The sequence below is a fragment of the Ictalurus punctatus genome, chromosome 6 (assembly GCF_001660625.3).
Source record: "Ictalurus punctatus breed USDA103 chromosome 6, Coco_2.0, whole genome shotgun sequence".
NCBI classification, from domain to species: domain Eukaryota; kingdom Metazoa; phylum Chordata; class Actinopteri; order Siluriformes; family Ictaluridae; genus Ictalurus; species Ictalurus punctatus.
The window spans coordinates 2,886,827-2,909,020 of NC_030421.2; the positions used below are offsets into that span (position 1 = coordinate 2,886,827).

At 40.5% G+C, this 22,194-nt stretch overlaps 2 protein-coding genes across 3 annotated transcripts; one reads left to right on the plus strand and one right to left on the minus strand.

Moving 5' to 3' along the window:
- Positions 1-259: 259 nt before the first annotated feature.
- slc5a3b (solute carrier family 5 member 3b) lies at positions 260-11,198 on the minus strand. 2 transcript variants are annotated; one of them, XM_017470590.3, is made up of 2 exons: positions 10,858-11,198; positions 260-5,728 (listed from the first exon to the last, which is right to left on the minus strand). In XM_017470590.3, the coding sequence occupies exon 2, from the start codon at positions 5,453-5,455 to the stop codon at positions 3,320-3,322; it is 2,136 nt and encodes a 711-aa protein (XP_017326079.1). In that variant the 5' UTR covers positions 5,456-5,728; positions 10,858-11,198; the 3' UTR covers positions 260-3,319. The 2 variants fall into 2 exon arrangements, with proteins under 2 accessions (XP_017326079.1, XP_017326080.1); XM_017470591.3 differs by having other exon boundaries at positions 11,083-11,194.
- A 4,989-nt stretch (positions 11,199-16,187) lies between these two features.
- atp5po (ATP synthase peripheral stalk subunit OSCP) lies at positions 16,188-21,981 on the plus strand. Its single transcript, XM_017470898.2, has 7 exons — positions 16,188-16,292; positions 16,839-16,889; positions 18,299-18,409; positions 18,547-18,676; positions 18,941-19,053; positions 19,184-19,270; positions 21,773-21,981. Exons 1-7 carry the CDS (start codon positions 16,266-16,268, stop codon positions 21,881-21,883), a joined length of 630 nt encoding a protein of 209 aa, XP_017326387.1. The 5' UTR covers positions 16,188-16,265; the 3' UTR covers positions 21,884-21,981.
- Positions 21,982-22,194: the final 213 nt, after the last annotated feature.

Here is a 22,194-nt window from a genome sequence, read left to right on the forward strand (position 1 = left end):
TTGGATAATAATCTGTAAAAGATATGTGGAAGATAACAGAAAACCCTTCCATACTCAGCAGAATTTCCACAACTTTAAAATGTTCTGTACAAAAATAATAATAAAGTGAAGAAGCAGATGTCTGACTCTGGGCCAAAGTTCGCTAAACTGAATTGAAAATATTAGCAAGTAAATTACCAGATTAACCAGACGTTATGGTAGCTTGAGCAGTTTATCTATGCCCAGTTTATTAACCCATTCACTGCAAAATAAAACTACAAGCGGGAAAAAAAACAGTTTATTTTTTATTTTTGTCATTCATTCACATTACTTATTTCTGCTGGAACAGAACATTAGGAATAATCCCAATTTTAACTAATCCAGTTGTGCCTGTTTCTAGACTTGTATCAGTGCCGGCTAACATAGCAGACATTTAACCTTTTAATTTATTAAAAAACAACTGAGGGGGAAAATACCGAAGAAGGCCTCGTAACACCATGTGTAAGCAGACTAGAACCCCATTCATTCCTAGCATCAGTTTATCATGGGCCCAGTTGTTCGGAAGTAATCCGATCGGATTGCGGCTATCGGATTGGATCTAAACTCAAAAATGTGTTGTTCGAAAGGGGGAGGATTCTGAAATCAGATTAGATCATGTAATCCAATCTTGCTTTTGATCTGTATCAATCTTCGTGGTGTTCAAAACTTTTTAGTAGGATTGGGATACCTGTTCTGGATTATCCCGATCGCAGCAGAAGGGCGGATTCAGGGAGGATTTCAGGAACAAATCGATCAAATAATACAACGTTTATATGATGTAGTATATACATTTATTTATATTTTGCACTTGATTTGTTTAACCGTTACACCGATAAAGTAGGTAAAGTATACATCAGGCTACCAATTAATCCTTTCAGTACAGTAATGTAAAAGAGAAAAATAATATTTTGTCCTCATGAATAATCCCCCAAACAGCCATCAATAACAAACAAAACTAATATATTTCATTTTAACTGTCAATTATCACTGTATATTAATTACAATGAAACAATCATCAGAGACGAACCAGTCCAAAATAGTTTCGAACAACTCCATCTCTTATTGCTGTCCACACACGAAGAATTCTGAATGTTCTTATTTAGTTAACGATCAGACTTTTTAAGATTTAAAAACGTGTTGAAAATTTCCACAACGTATTTGTGAATGTCACTTGTTTGTTCGCAGGAAAGGGATGTTTCTGTCTCTTCAAATAAAAACACTTAAAGTGACCCCATGCTGGCTAAGCTACCTGTTGTTAATCTACCTGTAGCTAGTACCCTACATCGTCACCTGAAGTCCGATTTAGAGCACTAGTAATCCGGATTTGGTCATCTCGAAAGGTTTGTATCTAATCCAATGTTACTTTGAAAAGAGAAAAAAAAGAAGAAAAAAAAAACGACACAAAAGTAAAATGGATTATTTAATCCTGGATAGCAAAACATGGGACTTTCAAATCCGGATTATTCTGATCCAGATTAAGCTTTTTGAACAACTGGGCCCTGGTGTATATTGTCTAAACAATAGAGTTCCAACTATAGCTGTGATCTGTTTACTCGGCGCACACACACACACACACACACACACACACACACACAACTAATTTATAGCTTTCCTGACATACACTATGGCCTTCCAGGGTTTTGAAACTTGAGTCAACACAACCTGAAGAGCAAATGTTTTAATCAGTGATATGATACTAATTACTGACTTCAAAAACAGTCAGATTTGGTAAAATTACCCTTTATATCTGTATTTACCGAACAACAACCACAAATTTCCTCTTTTCACAAACAGTGTATTCAAAATCAGTATAACAAGACAATGCCTGTTCCCACAACAACCACAAAATGAAATTCTTCCTCTAGAAGAACTAAATATTTTGCACAGCAATCAAAATTCGACATCCCAAGCTTAGTCGACCTGACATGGGATCAGTGATATGCCTTAACATATACTCATATACATACTTCACTGTGATTTAAGCAGATGTTTCTAGCTGGTGTTTGTCCTGTGGTAGCCGATTACTCGACATCCCCAGGAAAACAGGCTGTGCTTGTACGATTTATGTTTTGAGTCACCAGAATTTCATCCGTGACTTTGATAAATCCCCAAATTAGGGATTTCTACTTGAAAAGAAGGCATTTTGGTGGTGAATAATACATTTGTATACATATGTGCACTAAACATTGCTCTTAGAGGTTGATGAGTTAAGTGATATAACGAAAAAACCTATTTAAAAAGGAGCCCACTAGAGGTACGATGACTGAACACAATGACTCGCACAGTTATGTTTAGGTAGATTTCACAACACTTACGACGGCACTGAAAAATATAATTGAACATAAAAACACGTCACTTTCCCTCTTTACTCCTGTGTGGCCTAAATCTAGGAAATCCTCTATTTAATTCAAATTTCATAACATTTACTAATGTTTCAGCATTTGAATTATTTGGACACTATAGGTGGCAAATTTACTACTTCTGGTGAGACTCAAATAATATTTTACATTGTAATGATACAAACAGCAATTATAAACGTACATACACACTAGACACAGCCATCCCCCACACCATGTCCGATGATGGGATAAGTGCTTACAATAAATAAGGCAGAATTCACATATTTTTACAGTTATTACATATTAATATAAAAAGGTCCACTGTATCAGTAGTGTTTTTGGTTATAATATATCAGTCCATACAGGATGCTGTGGCGTTTTATTGCGATTGCTGCAGCCAAAAATGCTCGATTTTGCTGCAGATTTTTTTCAAAATTGCAAAGTAATTTGCAGAGTTTTTTTTATGCTTTTTTTGCTGGAAAACTATTTGAATTGGAGAAACGGCACTGCATGAAATTTGTTTTGCACGGTATTTTATAGTGAGATTTGTTGGTAAACGAGACTTTTTAGCTGTACTCATGTCAAACGTACGTGAATCGAAGAGGGCTTTGGCTGAATGAGTGTCGTGATGACGTCACATGCCACGTCTCGGCCCAAATCTGCGGAAAATCTTCGTGGAAAAAGGTCAAGCTCCTGGGAATATTGCGGCGTTTCTTTGATTTTACGTTACTTTCTACGATCGCAGAAACGCAAAGTCCTGGAGGAACTGATATATTCACACACTTGGTGATTTGATTTGAAGACGATGGAAACAAATCTTTTTCAGAATATCCAGAAAGCTCCTCTTCTAAAAGCTTTTAAAAAAATAAAATAAAAACTCATGGAGGTTTTTACAGAACCCAGACAGATTTGGTAGTAATAAATAGATCATACTTGTGTCCAATGAGTAAAAGATCAGCATGTTACAGGGAGAAGTAGACAAACAGGATGACACCCACAGAACAGACTACTACCAAGCAGAAGTTTAGCAAAATCTTGATTTTAGGGGGCTCATAAAGCATCTCCTGAATGATACGTTCATCTTCTTCAATGCCTTTTGGTCCTGATGCTGCAGTCTCTTCCTTATGTTTACAAAACCAATTAAATAGGCACAAGTACGCCCCTGACTTGCTTTTGCCTTCATCCTTCCGCCCTAAGAAATCTGCATGCCCGTTGCTGTAGGTCTCCACTGGGGTTGGTGTCTCTGTGCTGGGTGTTGTAGGATCCTGGTCACTAGGGCAAGGCATGAGGAGTTTAATTTCAGCTCCATCAAGACCTTGTTCTTTGTGGACACTCAGAGGCAGGTCTTTCTGGCAGGTGCCATTACCATTGCAGTGGGCAGAACTCTTACTGGCCAACTTGTATATCTCCTTCCGATCAGTCACCGGAAGCTTTTTCATATTGCACAGTCCCCACATGGTAGTGTGCACAATCTTCTCCTTGGCCGGAGGAGGAGTACAAAGACTGATCACCACAGCTACCAGGCCTGAGATCCAGAACAGTGCAGCAGCTATGTACATATAGTGGACATGAGTGATGAAGGTTGGTCGCTCATCTGGCTGATCGCAGCGGGGCTCACGATACACAAAACCAAGGATAAGACGTGTGGTGCCCAGAACAAAGCCAGCCATGCCACCCCAGAAGGCACCGGTCTCGTTGCAACGTTTCCAGAAGATGCCAAGCAGAAAGAGAGCAGCAATGGGTGGTGTGAGGTATCCTGCCATTTCTTGGATGTATAAATACATTTGTCCACCTTGCATCTCAATGACAACTGGCACCCAAGCGATGCTGATGCCTACCATGATGATCACAAAGACTCGGCCCACGACAACCAGCTCTCGGGAGGAGGCACACTTGCGCACCATCTTGTAAATGTCCAGGGTGAATATGGTGCTGGCACTGTTGAAGATAGAGTCCAAATCACTCATGAGTGCAGCAATCATAACAGCCATCATCAGTCCACGCAAGCCCACTGGCATTACGCTCATGACCAGTCGAGGGTACGCAATGTTAGAGCAGCCAGCCTGGCTGTGGCACACTGCCATGCAGTGCTCAGGCCCAATACATGCCAGCTCATCTGCAAACATTATTCTGGAGATCATTCCTGGAATAACGATGATGAACATGGGAAGAATTTTCAGTATGCCTGCCATTAGGGTGGAGCCCTTTGCATGGACGATGTTCTTAGCTGCAAGTACCCTTTGTACTATGACCTGGTCAGCACACCAGTACCATATAGATGCTGGAGTCTGGCCCAACAAGAACCCAGGCCAGGGGATGTCCTCATCAAGAGGGCCGCGCAGGAGCTTGAGGGAATCTGGCTTTGGGTGGATGTGACAGGAATTGGTGTACTCAAAACTATAGTTGTACCTGGCAAGAATGGCAGTGACATTTGGAACAGCCTCCATGTATTTCTCTCGAACGCCATCTAGTCCGCCCACCTTGATCAGGCTAATGACTGTAAGGCTCAAAGCTCCGGTGATCATAAGTATGGCCTGAATAGTGTCCGTGTAAATCACAGCAACCAGGCCACCTGTTACTGTCAGCAGTGCCGTCATGGAAATGAGCAGGATGACTGACAGGTAGAGATTCCAGCCTAAGGACTCCTGGATGAAGAGAGCTCCTGCATACAAGTCCACTGACAATTTGGTGAAGATGTACAGCAAAAGGGAAAGACCAGCAAAGTAAACCTTTAGCCGATTTCCTCCATAGCGCTTCGAGAGGTATTCTGGCATGGTGTACACCCCAGAGTGGATATAGACTGGGATGAACACCCAGCCCAGAAGCTGAAGGAGAAAGATGGCGTTGAACTCCCAGGCGCCTACAGCAAAACCACTCGCAGCTCCCGAGCCAGCTAGGCCGATAAAGTGCTCGCTGCCGATGTTGCTGACGAATAGCGATGCTCCGACCACCACCCAGTTCATTGTTCGTCCAGCCAGGAAGTAACCACTTACACTGTTGCGGTTGGACTTCCACATGGCAAAAAACCCAATGCCAAGCACAAGGACAAAATAAAGTGCAACAACTGCAATGTCTGCTACCTCCATTGCTGCTGGCATGTTTACTGGCAGAGTTTAAAATAATACTAACGTATAACTGATACGTTTTCTTTATTTTGAAGAAAGATGGAAATTATGCAGATACAAAAATCTTTTAATTCTTTGATTTGGTGTCTTTTTAAAGGGGAACAGATGCACCCACCATCTCTCACAGGAATTTCTATTTGGTTGAAGCATTTAGGTTTAAACAATCCATCCGATGCCCCTCGCGAAGGGGATATTTCGTGTTCGATGTCTCGGGCTTCTCGTCTACTAAGGCTAGACTTGGTATTCCTGCAAGACATCAAAGACAGAGCGACAGACAGACAACAAGACAGAAATTAAATCAATCAGAGAGACCGAACATGCATCAGATCAACTATACAGTCATACTACTGTAGTAATGACCAAATCATTACAAAACTTCTTATGATCCACCATAGGAAAATCTAATCAAATGATTTTTAATACGGTTATATAAATATTGCTTAAGGTATTCATTCGGTCAATACGAAAAGCCAGCACAAATATATACAGCCTCTGATGTACCAGGGGGAATAAAATACCCAATCCCAATGTTCCTTATTCTATCATCAGAAAATGTACCATTCAAAAAGTTATACGCTAAATTGAACTCAACTAATTTAATAATTATTGTTTGTGAAGTTAATAAAGTGAATAAACATAACTACTGGATTCCGCCTTGTGCCCCATGCTCCCTGGGATAGGCTCCAGGTTTCCCCGTGACCCTGAAGGAAGGATAAGTGGTATAGAAGATGGATGGATGGATGGATGGATGTCTGATTAATACAGTATTTTCCTACATATTTGAATTATTTAACATTGAAAGCATACTAAATTTACAATGTTTTTTTTTTCCCCATAAGTGACTAAAACGTTTGCACGGTACTGTATATGGAAATATCTAAATGTTTAGAAAACAGAAATATTGATAGTTTGCATTTATTACTTGGAGTAGAAAAATCTCAATCAAATCAATATTTCCTGTGACCACTCTTTGCCTTTAAAAGGGCATCAATTCTCCTAGGTATGCTTTCAAACGTTCATGGATTTTGTAGGCATATACAGTCCAATTAAACAATTACACCAAAACGGTGCGATGGGTCAACAATATAATATGTAGGTGGAAAAACAATCATTACCTGAAACAGAAACAGCTGTGTAGGAGGAATACAACTGGGTGAGGAACAGCCATGCCCTACTAACATGATGAGGTTTCTACAGGCAGTTTAATCGAAAAAAAATCTTACACCAGGGCAAGACTGAAGCACAGCAACAAGACACAATGTGGTGTTAAGCCATCAGCAAGGTCTGACATTTCAAGGCGGCCAGGTGTTTCCAGATGTGCTGTCCAAGCTCTTCTTCAGAAGTAAAGAAATGGGCAGCGTTGAGGACTGTAGACGCAGTGGTCGGCCAAGGAATCTTAGTGGAGCAGATGAAAGACGCATCATGCTGACATCCCTTCAAAATCAGAAGATGTCTAGCAGTGCCATCAGCTCAGACCTAGCTGAAACCAGTGGGACCCTGGTACACCCATCTACAGTTCGGACAAGTTTGATCAGAAGTGGTCTTCACGGACGACTTGCAGCCAAAAAGCCCTACCTCAGACATGGTAACAAGGCCAAAAAAACCCTCAACTACGCTGAAAAGCACAAGAACTGGGGCTGCACACCAATGGCAGAAGGTGGTCTGGACTGATGAGTCAAAATCTGAAATACAACCCCCTTTCCAAAAAATTTGGGATGCTGTGTAAAATGTAAATAAAAACAGAATGCAAAGATTTGCAAATCTCAAACCCAGAGGTTATTCACAATAGAACACAGAATACATATCAAATGTTTAAACTGAGGAAATGTACCTTTTAAAAATAAAATAAGGTCATTTTGAATTTGATTGCCACAACACGTCTCAAAAAAGTTGGGAATGGGCAACAAAAGGCTGGAAAAGTAAGTGTTAAAGATAAAAAGAAACAGCTGGAGGGTAATTGGGAACAGGTCAGTAAGATGATTGGGTATAAAAAAATAGGATCTTAGAGAGGAGGAGTCTTTCAGAAGTAAGGATGGACGGAGGTTCACCAATCTGCGAAAAACTGCATCTACAATTTGTGGAACAATTTCAGAATAATGTTCCTCAACGTAAATCTCATCATCTACGGTACATAATATCATGAAAAATTTCTGAGAATCTGGAGAAATCTCTGTGCACAAGGGACGAGGGTGAAAATCAATATTGCATGCCCGTGATGTTCGGGTGCTCAGGCGGCACTGTATTAAAAACAGGCCTGATTCAGTAATGGAAATCACTGCATGGGCTCAGAAACACCTCCAGAACTCACTGTCTATGAACACAGTTCACCGTGCCATCCACAAACGCTGGTTAAATCTCGATCATGCAAAGAAGAAGCCATGTGTGAGCATGATCCAGAAACTGTCGTCTTCTCTGGAACAAAGCTCATTTAAAATGGACTGAGACGAAGTGGAAAAGTGTTCTGTGGTCAGAGACTAATCGAAATTTGAAATTCTTTTTGGAAACCGTGGATGCCACTTCCTCTAAACTAAAGAGGACTAAAGAGGAGAGGGCTTTTTATCAGCGCTCCGTTCAAAGCCTGTGTCTCTGATGGTATGGGGGTGCATTAGTACCTATAGAATGGGCAGCTTGCGCATCTGGAAAGGCACCATCAATCCTGAAAGGTATATACAGGTTTTAGAGCAACATCTGCTTCCATCCAGATTCCATCACATCTTTACTTCTGAGAGACTCTTCCTCTTTAAATACTCTTTATACCCAATCATCTTACTGACCTGTTCCCAATTAACCTAATTAGTTGCAAAATGTTCCTCCAGCTGTTTCTCTTTAGTAACACTTACTTTTCCAGCCTTTTGTTGCCCCATCCCACCTTTTTTGAGACGTGTTGCGGCCATCAAATTCAAGATGATCTTGTTTTTTTATCCCTTAAAACGGTACATTTCTTCAGTTTAAGCATTTGACATGTTTTCTATGTTCTGTTGTGAATAACCTCTGGGTTTATGAGATTTGCAAATCATCGCATTCTGTTTTTATTCACATTTTACACAGCATTCCAACCTTTCTGGAACTGTGGTTGTATTTGGCTCTAACAAAAGGCAGTTTGTTCACTGAAGGGCTGGACAAGGGTACGAGGATGAGTGTCTGCAGGCAACAGTGAAGCATAGTGGAGATTCCTTGCAAGTTCTGGGCTGCAATTCTGCAAATGGAGTTGGGGATTTCTCAATGGTCTTCTCAATGCTTAGAAGTATAGGCAGATACTTCATCATGCTATACCATCTGGGAGGCATCTGATCGGTCCTGAATGTATTCTGCAGCATGACAACAACCCCAAGCATACAGCCAAAGTCAGACAGAACTATCTTCAGCAAAAAGAACAACAAGGAGTCCTGGAAGAGAAGATATGACCCCAACAGAGCCCTGATCTCAACATCATCAATTCAGTGTGGGATTGCAGGAACTGAAACAGCCTAAATCCATAAAGAATTGTGGTTAGTTCTCCAAGATGTTTGGAACAACATACCTGACGAATTCCTTTAAAAATGAACCTTTGTGCACATACACCACGGAGAATTTTAAGCTGTGTTAAAGGCAAAGGGTGGTCACACCCAAAATTGTTGAAATTGTTGCAAGTTTTTCCTCTGTTTACAGTTCGTATGTTGTTAACCAATCAATACAAACAATTACAATTCTTACTTTTGAAAGCATCCTCACTTTATAGCATTTGCCCCCCCCCCCCCCCACGTGCATATATATATATATATATATATATATATATATATATATATATATATATATATATATATATATATATATATATATATATATATATATATAAACTACGTTGTTCAAGAGCAGACACTATAACAAATTTACATGCCCTTACATTTGCATAACCTATTCATGTAAATCTGCCTCTACTGCACCACAATTTCACTTTTTTTTTTTTTTATGCACACATAGGGGAACCATCAGAAGCCAGATTAACCATATGCACGTGTACATATAATATCATTCCTTTTTTCCTTAATTATAAAAACAAAAACCAAAAAAAAACCACATCCTGACCAACTATTGAAAATGATGGGCGTGGGTTAGTCAAGAACAGACTCCATCTGTACTGCTGCCCTCTGTTGGTATGTCATATGACATACATTATTACAGAAGAGTTTTGAGTCACACACTAGTTCAAGTTCAGCCAAGTCATTTCTCTCAAACCTACAAAGCAGCAGGGACTAAAAGACTGTACTTCGGTCTCTGCACTCCATACAATGCCGTGTGATACTTCATTCCTCTTAGGGCACAGATGTCGGATACTCTCCATTTGCTATTCTAGAAAGATCCGCCAAGTATACACATGTTGCAGCACTTCTGATAAGCTAGTGTTATTTCCTGTCAGATTCTCCTTCCAAACAATTTGGTTATCACAGGATTCACTCAATGCCAAAAATGGATGCTGAGGTCAGGCATGTAAGCCTGCGCTCCATTAAAGGTCTGTGAACAGACCAGCTGATCTGATCTAATGTAATCCCCTTACATGATTTACTGTTGGGCAGAGAAATAAATAAATAAATAAATAAATAAATAAACTCTTCTGCTACTCATAACCTCAGGATGATTGCTCTTAAATCTTGTCATGTTCATGCTCCTTCACTTCTCTGGTAACCCTTGGCAACAGATCAGCTGCCTACACTGATGACTGATGACAGATGACATCAAGGTCATCAAGATCTTGTAAGTGCAATGTAAGCGTAATGCGCGTTTATAATAATAATAATAATAATAATAATAATAATAATAATAATAATAATAATAATTTCACAAACCTGTCGCAGATTACAGCTGATCATCAACAGAAAACTGAAACCGAGCGCGCGAGAGCTTAAATGTAGGCTCGAGCTCCAGGTTGTTTAATCAGAAATAACACTAACATCGTATTTCAAATTTTTTTTTTTTTTTTTTTTTTTTTTTTTTTTTAAATCGTAAACACCAAAAAGGTGCTTTGGATTAAAACACTGCACGGTTTTCAAACGCTTAAGGGGGCGTGATAGGTTTTAAATCACACTACTAGGGCAAGCGCGAGCATCACCGAGAAGCAAGTGCGTGGAATTTTCCAGAACTGCGACCTGCGCTCGCGCTCTCTCGCGTGTCCATATCTAACCTGCAAACATCACCTCGATTACAGAGCTAATGCAATGACACTGCTTCTACAGGAGAAGAGACGTTACTGTGCAAAGACACAGCCGACAACAAAGAGCAGGACTTCTCAATCAGCAGAACGTCATCAAAACACAACAAGCACATGCTTACTCACATTTCTATTCAATTATTACTGTCCTCATACTATAAAATAGTTCACCCCCTGCGTGCCAACTTACCTTTCGCACTGGTACGACTTTAAAAAAAGAGTGCAATGTCGTTATCTGAGAGAGAAGATTGAATGAAATGACGACTCCGGAAGTAACAGAGCCTGTGTTTCTACAGTGGCAGCAGCGCACGCGCGCACACTTGGCCACGTCTTTTCAACACGCAGTCGAGGTGTATGTAACCGAACGCGACTCCAGGTGCTGCTGCTGTTGTTGTGTTTTCTCGAGTCTGTTTACCTTCTTCTGTCTGCGTCCCCCCAGTGGTGCTGGAAGAATAAGTTACAAGAGCTTCGACAGACGCTTTTTAAAAAGCTACGCAGTGTCTGACTCCGCCCCACAGCGTGGGTACGACACACGCACGCGCGCGCGTGTGCACACACACACACACACACACCCCAGGCTTCTATATCCGCTAAAGCCCTTCCCACTTTACCCCTCCACAGACTCGAGTATTCATAAAATACCCCCCTGAGATTTTTAAGCAGGCTTTCCTCTATACCAGTGAAATCATTTGAATTATTTATTAGAAGTAAATTAAAATGAAGTTATATGTGGGTGAAGGGGGGGCTACTTGCAGGTAGCATTGCATGAGGACAGAGACAGGGTCAGGCTGAGATGTCACACAGGAAGGCATGGACAAATAACTGCTCGAATGGTTATTTAAAAAAAAATAATTAAAACACCTTTTTTTCACTTTTACATTTAAAAGGTGAAAATAAATGAATTAAGTAAAACATACATCCATCCATCTTCTATACCGCTTATCCTACAGGGTCACAGGGAACCTGGAGTCTATCCCAGGGAGCATCGGGCACAAGGCGGGGTACACCCTGGATGGGGTGAAAATTCATCACAGGGCACAATCACATACACACTCACACACCCATACATACACTACGGACACTTTGGCCATGCCAATCAGCCTCCATGCATGTCTTTGGAGTCGGGGAGGAAACCGGAGTACCCGGAGGAAACCCCCGCAGCACGGGGAGAACATGCAAACACCACACACACACAGGGAAGCCGTGGGAATCGAACCCAACAACCCTGGACGTGTGAGGCGAACGTGCTAACCACTAAGCCACCGTGCACCCTTAAGTGAAACATGATTGATTGACTGATTGGTTAATTAATAAGGGTATTGTGCAAATACAGTGGATGAGGGAAGTGCTGAAATGAGAGAGAGAGAGAGAGAGAGAGAGAGAGAGAGAGAGAGATCAGATATCTCTCAGAATCCAGAGACTAACAATAAAGTATTACACAAAACCAAAACTATCCGATGAGCTGCTGCTGACTCTGTCAGGAGACTCAGATAACATTCACTGCATGAATACAATAAACCATAAGCCAGTGTAGGGTTTGTGACAATGACAGGTGACTGCTATCTGGCGCATTTAATAGTTTGCTTATTCTGAAGCTCACAATGATACAGTATTTATTTATCTTTAACAGAAGTCTTTGACAGAAGAGAGACGAGCACCAGTAATTGAGAGTTAGTCAAGAGGGAGCTTGTGAGAACCTCCATGACAGATTTAAGAACCTCACTGTCCCCCTTTTCATGCTGTATGGAGAGTCAGTTTTTGGAGACTTTCAGAGAAACTATCCTTGTGGTGTTTTTATTTTCAGAATCACCAATCAGTTTAAATCAACTTAAATCTCATCAGCTAACATCGCATATTTTGTGATATAAAAGAGGTGATATACTGTATAAGCACACACACACAGGGGCACATGTGCACATTTCCATTAATCGTACATTCCTACTGAGGGCTGAGCCCCCTCCGGGTTAAACTGTAGAATCATCCATATCTCTCCCACCCACATTCATTAGTCGAGCCCTAGCCTGGCCTGGCCCTAAAAGCAAAACAGTCAGAAACAGGCTGCCTTTACAATCCATTACTTCTGAGAGAGTATTTATTGCATAATCACAATCATAATCTTAACAATGACAGTGTATTATTCTTGTAACGTCAAACAGCAATTATTTAACACTTGCCCTTTTCCACTAATCGAATCACCAGACTAATGAAAAATTTATTTTGCTACACTCATTCTAATCCTCTTAAACTGTGTGGTGGTTTCTGGAATATTCCCCAGGGTCTTGGTTTAAATACACTCTACCAAAGGCGGCTTTTGGTAAGATCAACTGCTATCGTAATCCACCTTAATACTATGTAGATTATCACAGACCACCAACACCTGTTCTGTATGTCTCATCGTGAGTGGATCAGTCTAAAATCCATACCACGTCCAGTTAGGACTTCAGTGCCAGGATTAAGACAGCAGGTCCACATAACTAATCTAGATTTGAAGAAAAAATTATTTTAGTTATTTATTTTTACAATATGCCACTTTACATTAATACAGCGTAAAAAACAGGAGTAGAATGGGAAGGGACAAAGATCTAATATTCATCCATTCTCAGTCAGCTGCCTACCTTATCAAGCAGTGTGATGTACTCATACAAAGAGTATTGGAAAGTGTAGCTATAGTAGTTATGCATTTCAAATTATTCTTGTTGTTCTTTTTCTTGTTGTCATCAGCAGATTAATAAAGTGGAACTCCAAAGACTAAAGTTGTATACATTGTACTAGTCTAGATGTCTTTTTCTGTGAGAAAGTGAATATTTCTCACAATATTCTCAAGGTAAACGCTGGTCTGTTCCTTCGGGAACTCTTTGCTGAGAACCACATAGCATGTTTATTTTTATTTTTTTTCATATTATTTCAACATAAAGCAAGTGGTAATTAACTCCAACTGGATGTGGCTGTGTAAATATGTTTCATAAACGTACACAGAGAGTAAAGTATTGTTCAAGAATAATGTATTGATGAAAATACTGTGAAGGCCCTCAGCCGAACACAAGCAAATTGGGAGTAAAGATTAATTGCTTTAAAACATCACATGACCTTTATCTGTACTCTGGGAAACAGAACGTTTTTGTGTATGAAACTGCATGTTTCGCAACCCTGATTTTCGTGCTTTGCACGCCATACAATGGCTTACTGTGACATCGGGCTTTTCGCATGTGTGTGCTGTAAAACAAGAGCGATACAGATAGAGAGCCTCTCGAGCTCTTTGTCTCTGTCCTTGTGCTTTGCTTTCACAACATCTGTTTGTGATCTAACTATCAAACACTGTAAAAGTAGCAATTAAAAGAATCACCATCACCATCATCATCACCATCATCACCATCATCATCATCATCATCACCATCACCACCATCATCATCACCATCATCACCATCATCATCATCACCATCACCATCATCACCATCATCATCATCATCACCATCATCATCACCATCATCATCATCATCATCATCACCATCACCATCACCATCATCATCACCATCACCATCACCATCATCACCATCATCATCATCACCATCACCATCATCACCATCATCATCATCATCACCATCATCATCACCATCATCATCATCATCATCATCACCATCACCATCATCATCACCATCACCATCACCATCATCATCATCACCATCATCACCATCATCATCATCATCACCATCATCATCACCATCATCATCATCACCATCACCATCATCATCATCACCACCATCATCATCACCATCATCACCATTATCATCACCATCACCATCATCATCATCATCATCACATTTTTAGGATCTAACACACTTACAAAACTTTCACACTTATTATAAAATTCATTTTCTTATCTTACCTATGTTAATGTTTGGATCGGTAAGCTATTGTATTTTTAGTGACAATACATAGCATTTTTTAAATCATTTTTAATCTTGAATATTGATGTAGTGAAACAAAATCTGTCTCTCAGCTGGGTTTTATAGCTTCATTGCTTTAAGGTTAAAGTAAGAAGTATTTCTCGTTAGCCCATCCACATCACGGTTCAGCATGTCGTGCGTTCTTGAGATGTGTTTCTGCTCACCATGGGTATCCCGAGCTTTCCTTTAGTTACCATAGCCTTACTGTTAACAGTTAGCAGTCTGGCTGTTTTTCTCCGACCTCTCTTATCAGCAAGGCGTTTCCACATACAGAACTGCCGCTCACTGGATGTTTTTTGTTTTTCAATGCATTCTGTGTAAACTCGAAAGATTGTTGTGTCTGTGAAAATCCCAGAACCACAGCAACTTCTGAAAGACTCAACCCAGCTCATCTGGCACAAACAACCATGCCGCAGTCAAAGTCACTGAGATTGCATGGTTTTTTTCCCTTTCTGATGTTTGATGTGAGTATAAACTGAAGCTTTTGACTTGTATCTGCATGATTTTGATATGCATTGTAATCAGCCTCAGACAAATGTCCTTCGCTAGGGCGGACTTTAACATTAGGCAAAGTTCAGCAATTGCCTTGGGCCCCAAGCTACCAAGGGCCCCCAAAACGCTGCATAAACTTATAGTTAAGAAAGTTATATTTTTACTTTTCACTAATTAATTATGTTTATAAAAAAAAAACCCATGCGCTAAAATGCAATCAGAATGCTTACTTCATGAGTGGCGTGTTGTGGGCCGGGTGTGGTGGTCCGCTCTGGGCAGGAAAGTCCAGGGCTGCTTTTTGGTCCCAGTCCACCCCTGATTTTTGTTATTAATGCTAAAAAACATATGCTGAACATTTAAATATCGATGTTAAAACACTGAAATGAGGGTTCCCATTCCTATATTTTGCCTAGGGCCCCCAAATCACTAAGTCCGCCCCTTGGTTCTTCACCAGCTGTGCAAGCAAAGATGCACAAAAAAGTTTCCAGAAAAATAGCACATTTCAGACGAATGTCTGCTTGCACAGCTGATGAAGGACATTCGTCTACAACAAAACATCCTGTTTCTCTGGTGTAAATCTCTTGTCATTTATAACACGCAACCAACATAACCTGCAGGAATTTCAAGGCTAGGATTTACTGATGTAATCAGGTGTCATTGGGTAATGCAGGTGTATATCCTGTAATAATAGCAAAATCCGGCTGGTTTAAGACTTGCAGGACACCTGAGGGAATATTTACACCAAGGTCAGAAACCTGCAGGTACACCAGAGTAACACCTACACACTTTCACAATCCCTTCAATGGCTTAAATTCCTGCAGGACCTTTTTTCTTTTTTTTATAAAGTAAGTGTGTGTTTGTGTGTGTCATTCAGCACATTAGTCTCATTGTTATTTTGAGGGTTTCTATTTTATAAAGATGCTGTAATTAATTATACCTAGATATACATAGATAAACAATCCATAAATCATGGAGGTGATTAGTGTGCCTTATCTGCAGCTTCATTATCTAATTAGTCTTCGAGCTGGTAATTTTCCACTCCGACCACGTTATTAACTCATCTACCCATAATGCACCGCTGCCGAAACCTCGGCGCTTCCGTATTTTGCGAGAGACTTCCGCGCATGCGCAGATTCTTTGACCTACACAGTCGCAGGAGAAAATGGCCGCGCTTGGACTGGGGCTGCAGGTATGACATTCTGCAAACTTTTGTACATGTTTTTTTTTATTTAAACAAGCAAGATAATACCATGACACGAATGTGACATTTTGTCTTATTTAAAAAAAAGAACCTTATCCAAATAGTTATTTATGATTTAATGTAAATGTAAGCGAAGACCACACATACAGGCCGGCTAGTCAGTGTTAGCAGCAGTAGCCGGTTTGCTAGCTAGATTTCTTCCTGTAAAAACAATACAGTTATTATATACAAACATACCAGGATTTCTTTCCAATATTAAACTCTACTGAGTGCTAGTTTTCTGTATTTAAACACAGGATTAGCTAGGCTGTATGTTTAGACAGTAAGCCATAAGTCATAATGGCCAACCGCAGTGCACTTGAGCATTGAAGGTTATGATGCGACTTAGCTGTAAACTGCTTTCTTTCTTTCTTTCTTTCTTTCTTTCTTTCTTTAAATTATGAACACATTACATTTATTGTTAGAAAGGTTAATAATAAAGCCACTAGTATTACTCCTGTAATCCAGCTCTATTTCAATTCTCTCTCTGTCCAGGTGCGTCAGTTGAGCACGTCGGTGGTCCGACCTGTAGCAAAGCTGATTAAGGTAATATAGAGCACAAAGCTGTTCCTATACACCTTGTGTCCATACTGTAAACTTTATACGTTATAAAAAACACCTGCCTGTGCATGGAGATCAGTAAAATCACACAAACACTAGCCCTTTCACTCGGTCACCTCACTCATTTTGGTAGCACCTTACATTTACCACAGTTCTCTTAAGGCTTAACATTTATTTACGTACATTTTTACAGATTTACATAACCGCCAGGCTTTAATTGATGTCAGTTCATCATTGTTAATCATATAAATGTAGTTATTCTGTCAGAGACTAATTTAAATGATGGTTTATTAATAAGTAAAGGCATGCTGTTATGGGAAAATAATCCACACTGACGACGTTTACGCGGACAGTAATAATCTAATCATCGGCTTTATTCTGAATAAGATGTATAATATTCTGATTAAGGCGTTTACATGAGTTGCTTTTAGTATATTCCTTTCACGTTCAGGTTTTACGTGTTATAGAACGTAGAGCGATTAACGGTGCACGTCGTTACGTCCCGACATCACGTCGTCTGACGTTCCCCTCCGGAATTTCACGTATCGACGTATAGTTCGTCTTCGTTATGGGACCGTATACAGTCCTGGGTGTTTCAGTTTTAATTTTCCGAAAGCGTATTTCGAGTGCGGTTAATTATTTGTCGTGTTATACCTGCGAATTGACGACTGCTTGAAGCCGTGGGCTGCATCCCAAACCACGTACTTAAATAAATACATGTCTTTCTCCTACTATATTAGTAAGTATGCATGCGGTTTGGGACGCAGCCGTGCTCTCTTGTTTGCCGTCAAACGGTTGAGTGCGTGTACGTGTCCTGTCGCACGATGCGGTGAAAACTCCCACACGACGTTAACAGTGTGATTAAGGTGTGTACATGTCTGTAATCCGACTAAAACAGGAATACTCCACACGTCTTAATTCCATTTGTGTTTACTTTGAGTGTGACTTTAATCGGATTAAGGTCATCAATAATCGCTGTTTACATGCTAGTTTCGTAATCGGAGTATCGTCTTCATCGGGTTAATGTCGGAATATCGTTGTCCGTCTAAACGTACTGAGTGATATCTCAGAAAAACACATTGTAATGCAATATATTATTTCAGCATTCTTTTGTCATATTGCTCAGATCTAATGATCACCTGCCTGACAATGCTATTAATATTAGTTTATCCTTAATCAGTCCCTCCAGGTTTTCACGATTCCGCAATCGCGTTTATACGTTTAATCCTGTAAATTAAAACCTCAAAAAGAAACTTTGTACCCAAGACTGAATTTATTAGTATTTATGTCCGTCGTCTTTGATGAGGACGAGGAGGAATAATAATCTCTGGGAAAAATCCTGCAACGAGTGACGTATTTTTGTCAAGAAGCTAAACTCTTAACTCTGTCCCCAGCCCCCCATCCAGGTGTATGGTGTGAAGGGCCGTTACGCCACCGCTCTGTTTTCTGCAGCCAGCAAGCAGAAGAATCTGGAAAAGGTGGAGCAAGAGCTGGGCCGCGTCGCTGTGAGTGGATCTCTCACCAACTCGCTTTACGTTATTCTGCAGAAGCATCTCTGTAGCTCAGAATCCATCTTCAAATGTAAACACACGTCTTTCCGTGTACTCTGTTCTCATTCTGATTTATTTCTCCTCCATTCCAGAGCCTGATCAAGGATCCGAAGTTGTCCAGCATTGTGTTGAACCCCCACGTCAAGCGTAGTATTAAACAGAAGACTTTCAGCGATGTTTTGAACAAGGCCAAGCTCTCTCCAATCACAATCAACCTCATCAGTGAGTATTAGTCTCTCCGCACACCCAGACTTTATTTCTGTTCGTTTTCTCTGTGTAACGTCCGCAGTGTGTGCCTCGTGTCAACCGTTATTAGCTGTGTGACCTTGAAAAGCGGAGTGCAGTTACAGTGGAACAGTGATTCATTCGGGGAACAAGTGTCTGAATTCACTGGCATTAATGGAAAGATTTGCAACAGTAAACATTCCATTGAACTGTGAGCGTTTTGCATCATGTCGAGTAAGTCTTGTCGTTTTTCCACCATAGATGTGCTGGCTGATAATGGCCGTCTATCCCTGACTGCTGATGTCATTACTGCTTTTGGCCAGATGATGAGCGCTCACAGAGGAGAGGTCACCTGCTCGGTCACCACTGCTCAGGTCAGACTTCCATTTTACTATTGTTCCAGAAATGGGAAGCATTTGGTTTGGTCATTTATGCACAAAGACAATCTACATGGTCTCTTTTTTGTGTGTGTGTGTGTGTGTGTGTGTGTGTGAATGAATTCAGCCCCTGGATGAGGCTAGCCTTGCTGAGTTAAAGGTAGCGCTCAACGGGTTCTTGGCAAAGGGAGAGTCCATCAAGCTTGAGACCAAGGTGGGTGCTGTAGCAATGTTCATTTTCTTTTTTCTTTTTTTTTTCTTTTAGAGAACCGTTCATTTAGTTTCTAAGCGAAAGCAAGTCAAAACACTGGGATGTTCTAAAAACATTCACAGGGTATTTGAGAGATTCTAGAGGGGGAAAAAAACAATGTTTTTTGTTTAGTTCCTATACATAATGAGTGTTTTTTTTTCATCTGTTAGCTGTTTAAAGTAGCAAACAATAAGTAAGCAAACAAAACTTTATTCGACCCCCAGTGCAAATCAGGTTTATTGTCAAAACGTACAGACTTTCAGCTGTTTGAGATGAAGAAATCAAACAAAAGCGACTGAAATAGTTCAACACAATGAATGCTTCAAACGGTTTCCCCAACTTTAACTGAAAATGCAACTTATAATGATTTCTCCAGTCTCAAAATTATTCACCCCCTTCATGGCGAGCATCTTTAGTACTTAGTAGAGCACCTTTTGCTGTTATGACCTGCTGCGAATGAGATGCAGAGCTTCTGGCAGCGTTCCTGAGGAATCTTAGACCATTCCTCATGAACAACAGCCTGCAGTTCAGTAATATTCTTGGGTTTGCGTGCTGCAACCGCCTTCTTCACATCCCACCAGAGATTTTCTATGGGGTTCAAGTCAGGTGACTGTGACGGCCCTGTAGAATCTTCCAGGCTTTCTGCTGCAACCAAGCCTTGGTGGAATTTGAGGTATGTTTGGGATCATTGTCCTGTTGGAAGATCCAATGACGCCCAAGCTTCAGCTTCTTCACATGAGGCCTGATGGCATGAGGTTTTCTCCTAGGATTTCCTGATACTTCAGTGACTCCATCTCACCTTCCACACGCTGCAGGTTTCCAGTGCCAGAGGAAGCAAAGCAGCCGCAGAGCATCACCGAGCCACCACCATGCTCGACTGTGGACAGAGTGTTCTTTCTTCATTCTTCTTCCTCCAGACATACCGCCGATCCATCGAGCTGAAAAGTTCCAGTTTTGTTTCATCACTCCACAGAACAGAATCCCAAAACTTCTGTGGATTATTTATATGATTTTGATCGACGTTTCTTGTGCTTTTGCGTCAGTAGTGGTGAACGTCTTGGAGTTCTGGCATGGAAACCTTCTGGGTTTAGTACGCACCTTACTGTGCTCACTGAAACCTCAGTGCCTGTTACACCAAGTCTTGCTGCAGGTCTTTTGCAGTCACTCGAGGGTTTTTCACAACCTGCCTTCTCAGAAATCTGCTTTCAGACATTTATAGCTTCCCTTTTCTGCCCCGTCCTGGTATTTCATACATTTTCTACCCCTAGCCAGTTCAGGTATTTCATGTGTTCCAGCTCAACCACACCTGCTGCAACTAACGAAGCCCTTGATTAGTTTGAGACCACACCTGTTCTGCATATTTGTGCTGTTGTGAGGGATTCTATTCAGGGGGTTGAATAATTTTGAAACTGGAGAAATCATTATTAGTTGCATTTTCAGTTGAATTTGGGGAAACCACTTGAAGCATTCGTTGTGTTGAACTATTTCAATCGCTTTTCTTTGATTTGTTCGTTGCAAACAGCTGACAGTCTGTGCATTTTGACAATTAAACCTGATTTGCAACAGGGATTGAATCATTTTGATTGTAGCTGGCATAATATTATACGTCACCAATAGATTTGGCGTTATTACTCTGTTAATGTTCTTGTTTTAATGGAATAACTCCGATTTGTTAAAACGATGAAGAAGAATCATTTTCCAAAATATCATTAGGTGCAGGTCTGCTCCTATAATAGGCACTGCCCACTTATCGAACACAAAAATGAGTTTAGTGTTAAACATTAAACAGGTCAAATATTTTAACTGCACTTTGGTGCGAAACGAACGGCTCTTACGTGTTCGATGCGTACACCGTAACGACGTTCCACGTTGGCTAACGTTATGAATTCGGGTGCTAGTGAAGCGAGTTGTGCGTCGAATGTAATCTTAATAAGTCACCATATTATGATTACATACCCTGTGATTACATACCCTATGAGGTGAATAAAATTTTAGTAAAAGAGCAGGTACAGCCAGCATGTGAATAAGTAGCAATGCTCACAGATGCAGCACATCAATCTTTTTTTTTTTTTGCGGTAATAAATAGAAAATTGGTGCAAAAAATAATAATTTTGTCTGAGAAATAAACTGCTGTTTTGATGCATTCCATACATGATGTTGAGGAGTCTTTGTTGAAGCATGGCATTAGCACAGTATGTGTAGTCCAAAATGAAAGCAGGTTTCCTCTTCATCATTATTATTATTATTATTATTATTATTACTATTATCCCCCCCCCCCCCCCCCCCCCCCCGGATTTCATAAATTTGTCCACCAGTTTGTTAGTAATGTGCAGAATGAATGATACTGCAGAATGATACTGTTTATGTATTTTCTGAGTTTTTCGGCTCTGCAAGGTCAAACTCGACTTGTCTCTGTCCAGCAGTGTTTTAGCGAGTGTTTTAAAAAGAAACTCTTTCTCTTCTCAGTGTGATCCTTCCATTCTCGGTGGTATGATCGTCAGCATCGGTGATAAATACGCAGACATGTCCACCAAGTCAAAGATCCAGAAGCTCACCAAGCTGATCAGGGAGACTTAAGTCCTGTGGACTGACCAGAACCAGTCAAATGTACTTACATGTGACTGAACTATTGTGTCCTCGTGTCGATGATAATAATAAATAATCTGTAACATTTAGTCTGGTGTGAAGATTGTTTTTACCCCCCCCACCCCCCCACCCCCCCCTGGTTAAAGCTGCATTTCAGTTATTTGCAACAGTAAAGTAGATTGAAACATGAATCCTCATCCACTCGGACTCGTTTTCCACCAGCATGGTGCCTCTTACACACAACTATCTGTAGTGTTTACACAGAATGCTGCAAAAAAAAACAACCATCCAGTGGTTTGTTG

Excerpts from the sequence above, each read along its gene's own strand:
- slc5a3b (XM_017470590.3), bottom strand. The coding sequence starts at position 5,455 with ATGCCAGCAGCAATGGAGGTAGCAGACATTGCAGTTGTTGCACTTTAT.
- atp5po (XM_017470898.2), top strand. The coding sequence starts at position 16,266 with ATGGCCGCGCTTGGACTGGGGCTGCAG. Across the intron at positions 18,677-18,940 it reads AATCACAATCAACCTCATCA|ATGTGCTGGCTGATAATGGC; the intron begins GTGAGTATTAGT and ends TTTCCACCATAG. Across the intron at positions 19,054-19,183 it reads GCTCGGTCACCACTGCTCAG|CCCCTGGATGAGGCTAGCCT; the intron begins GTCAGACTTCCA and ends GAATGAATTCAG.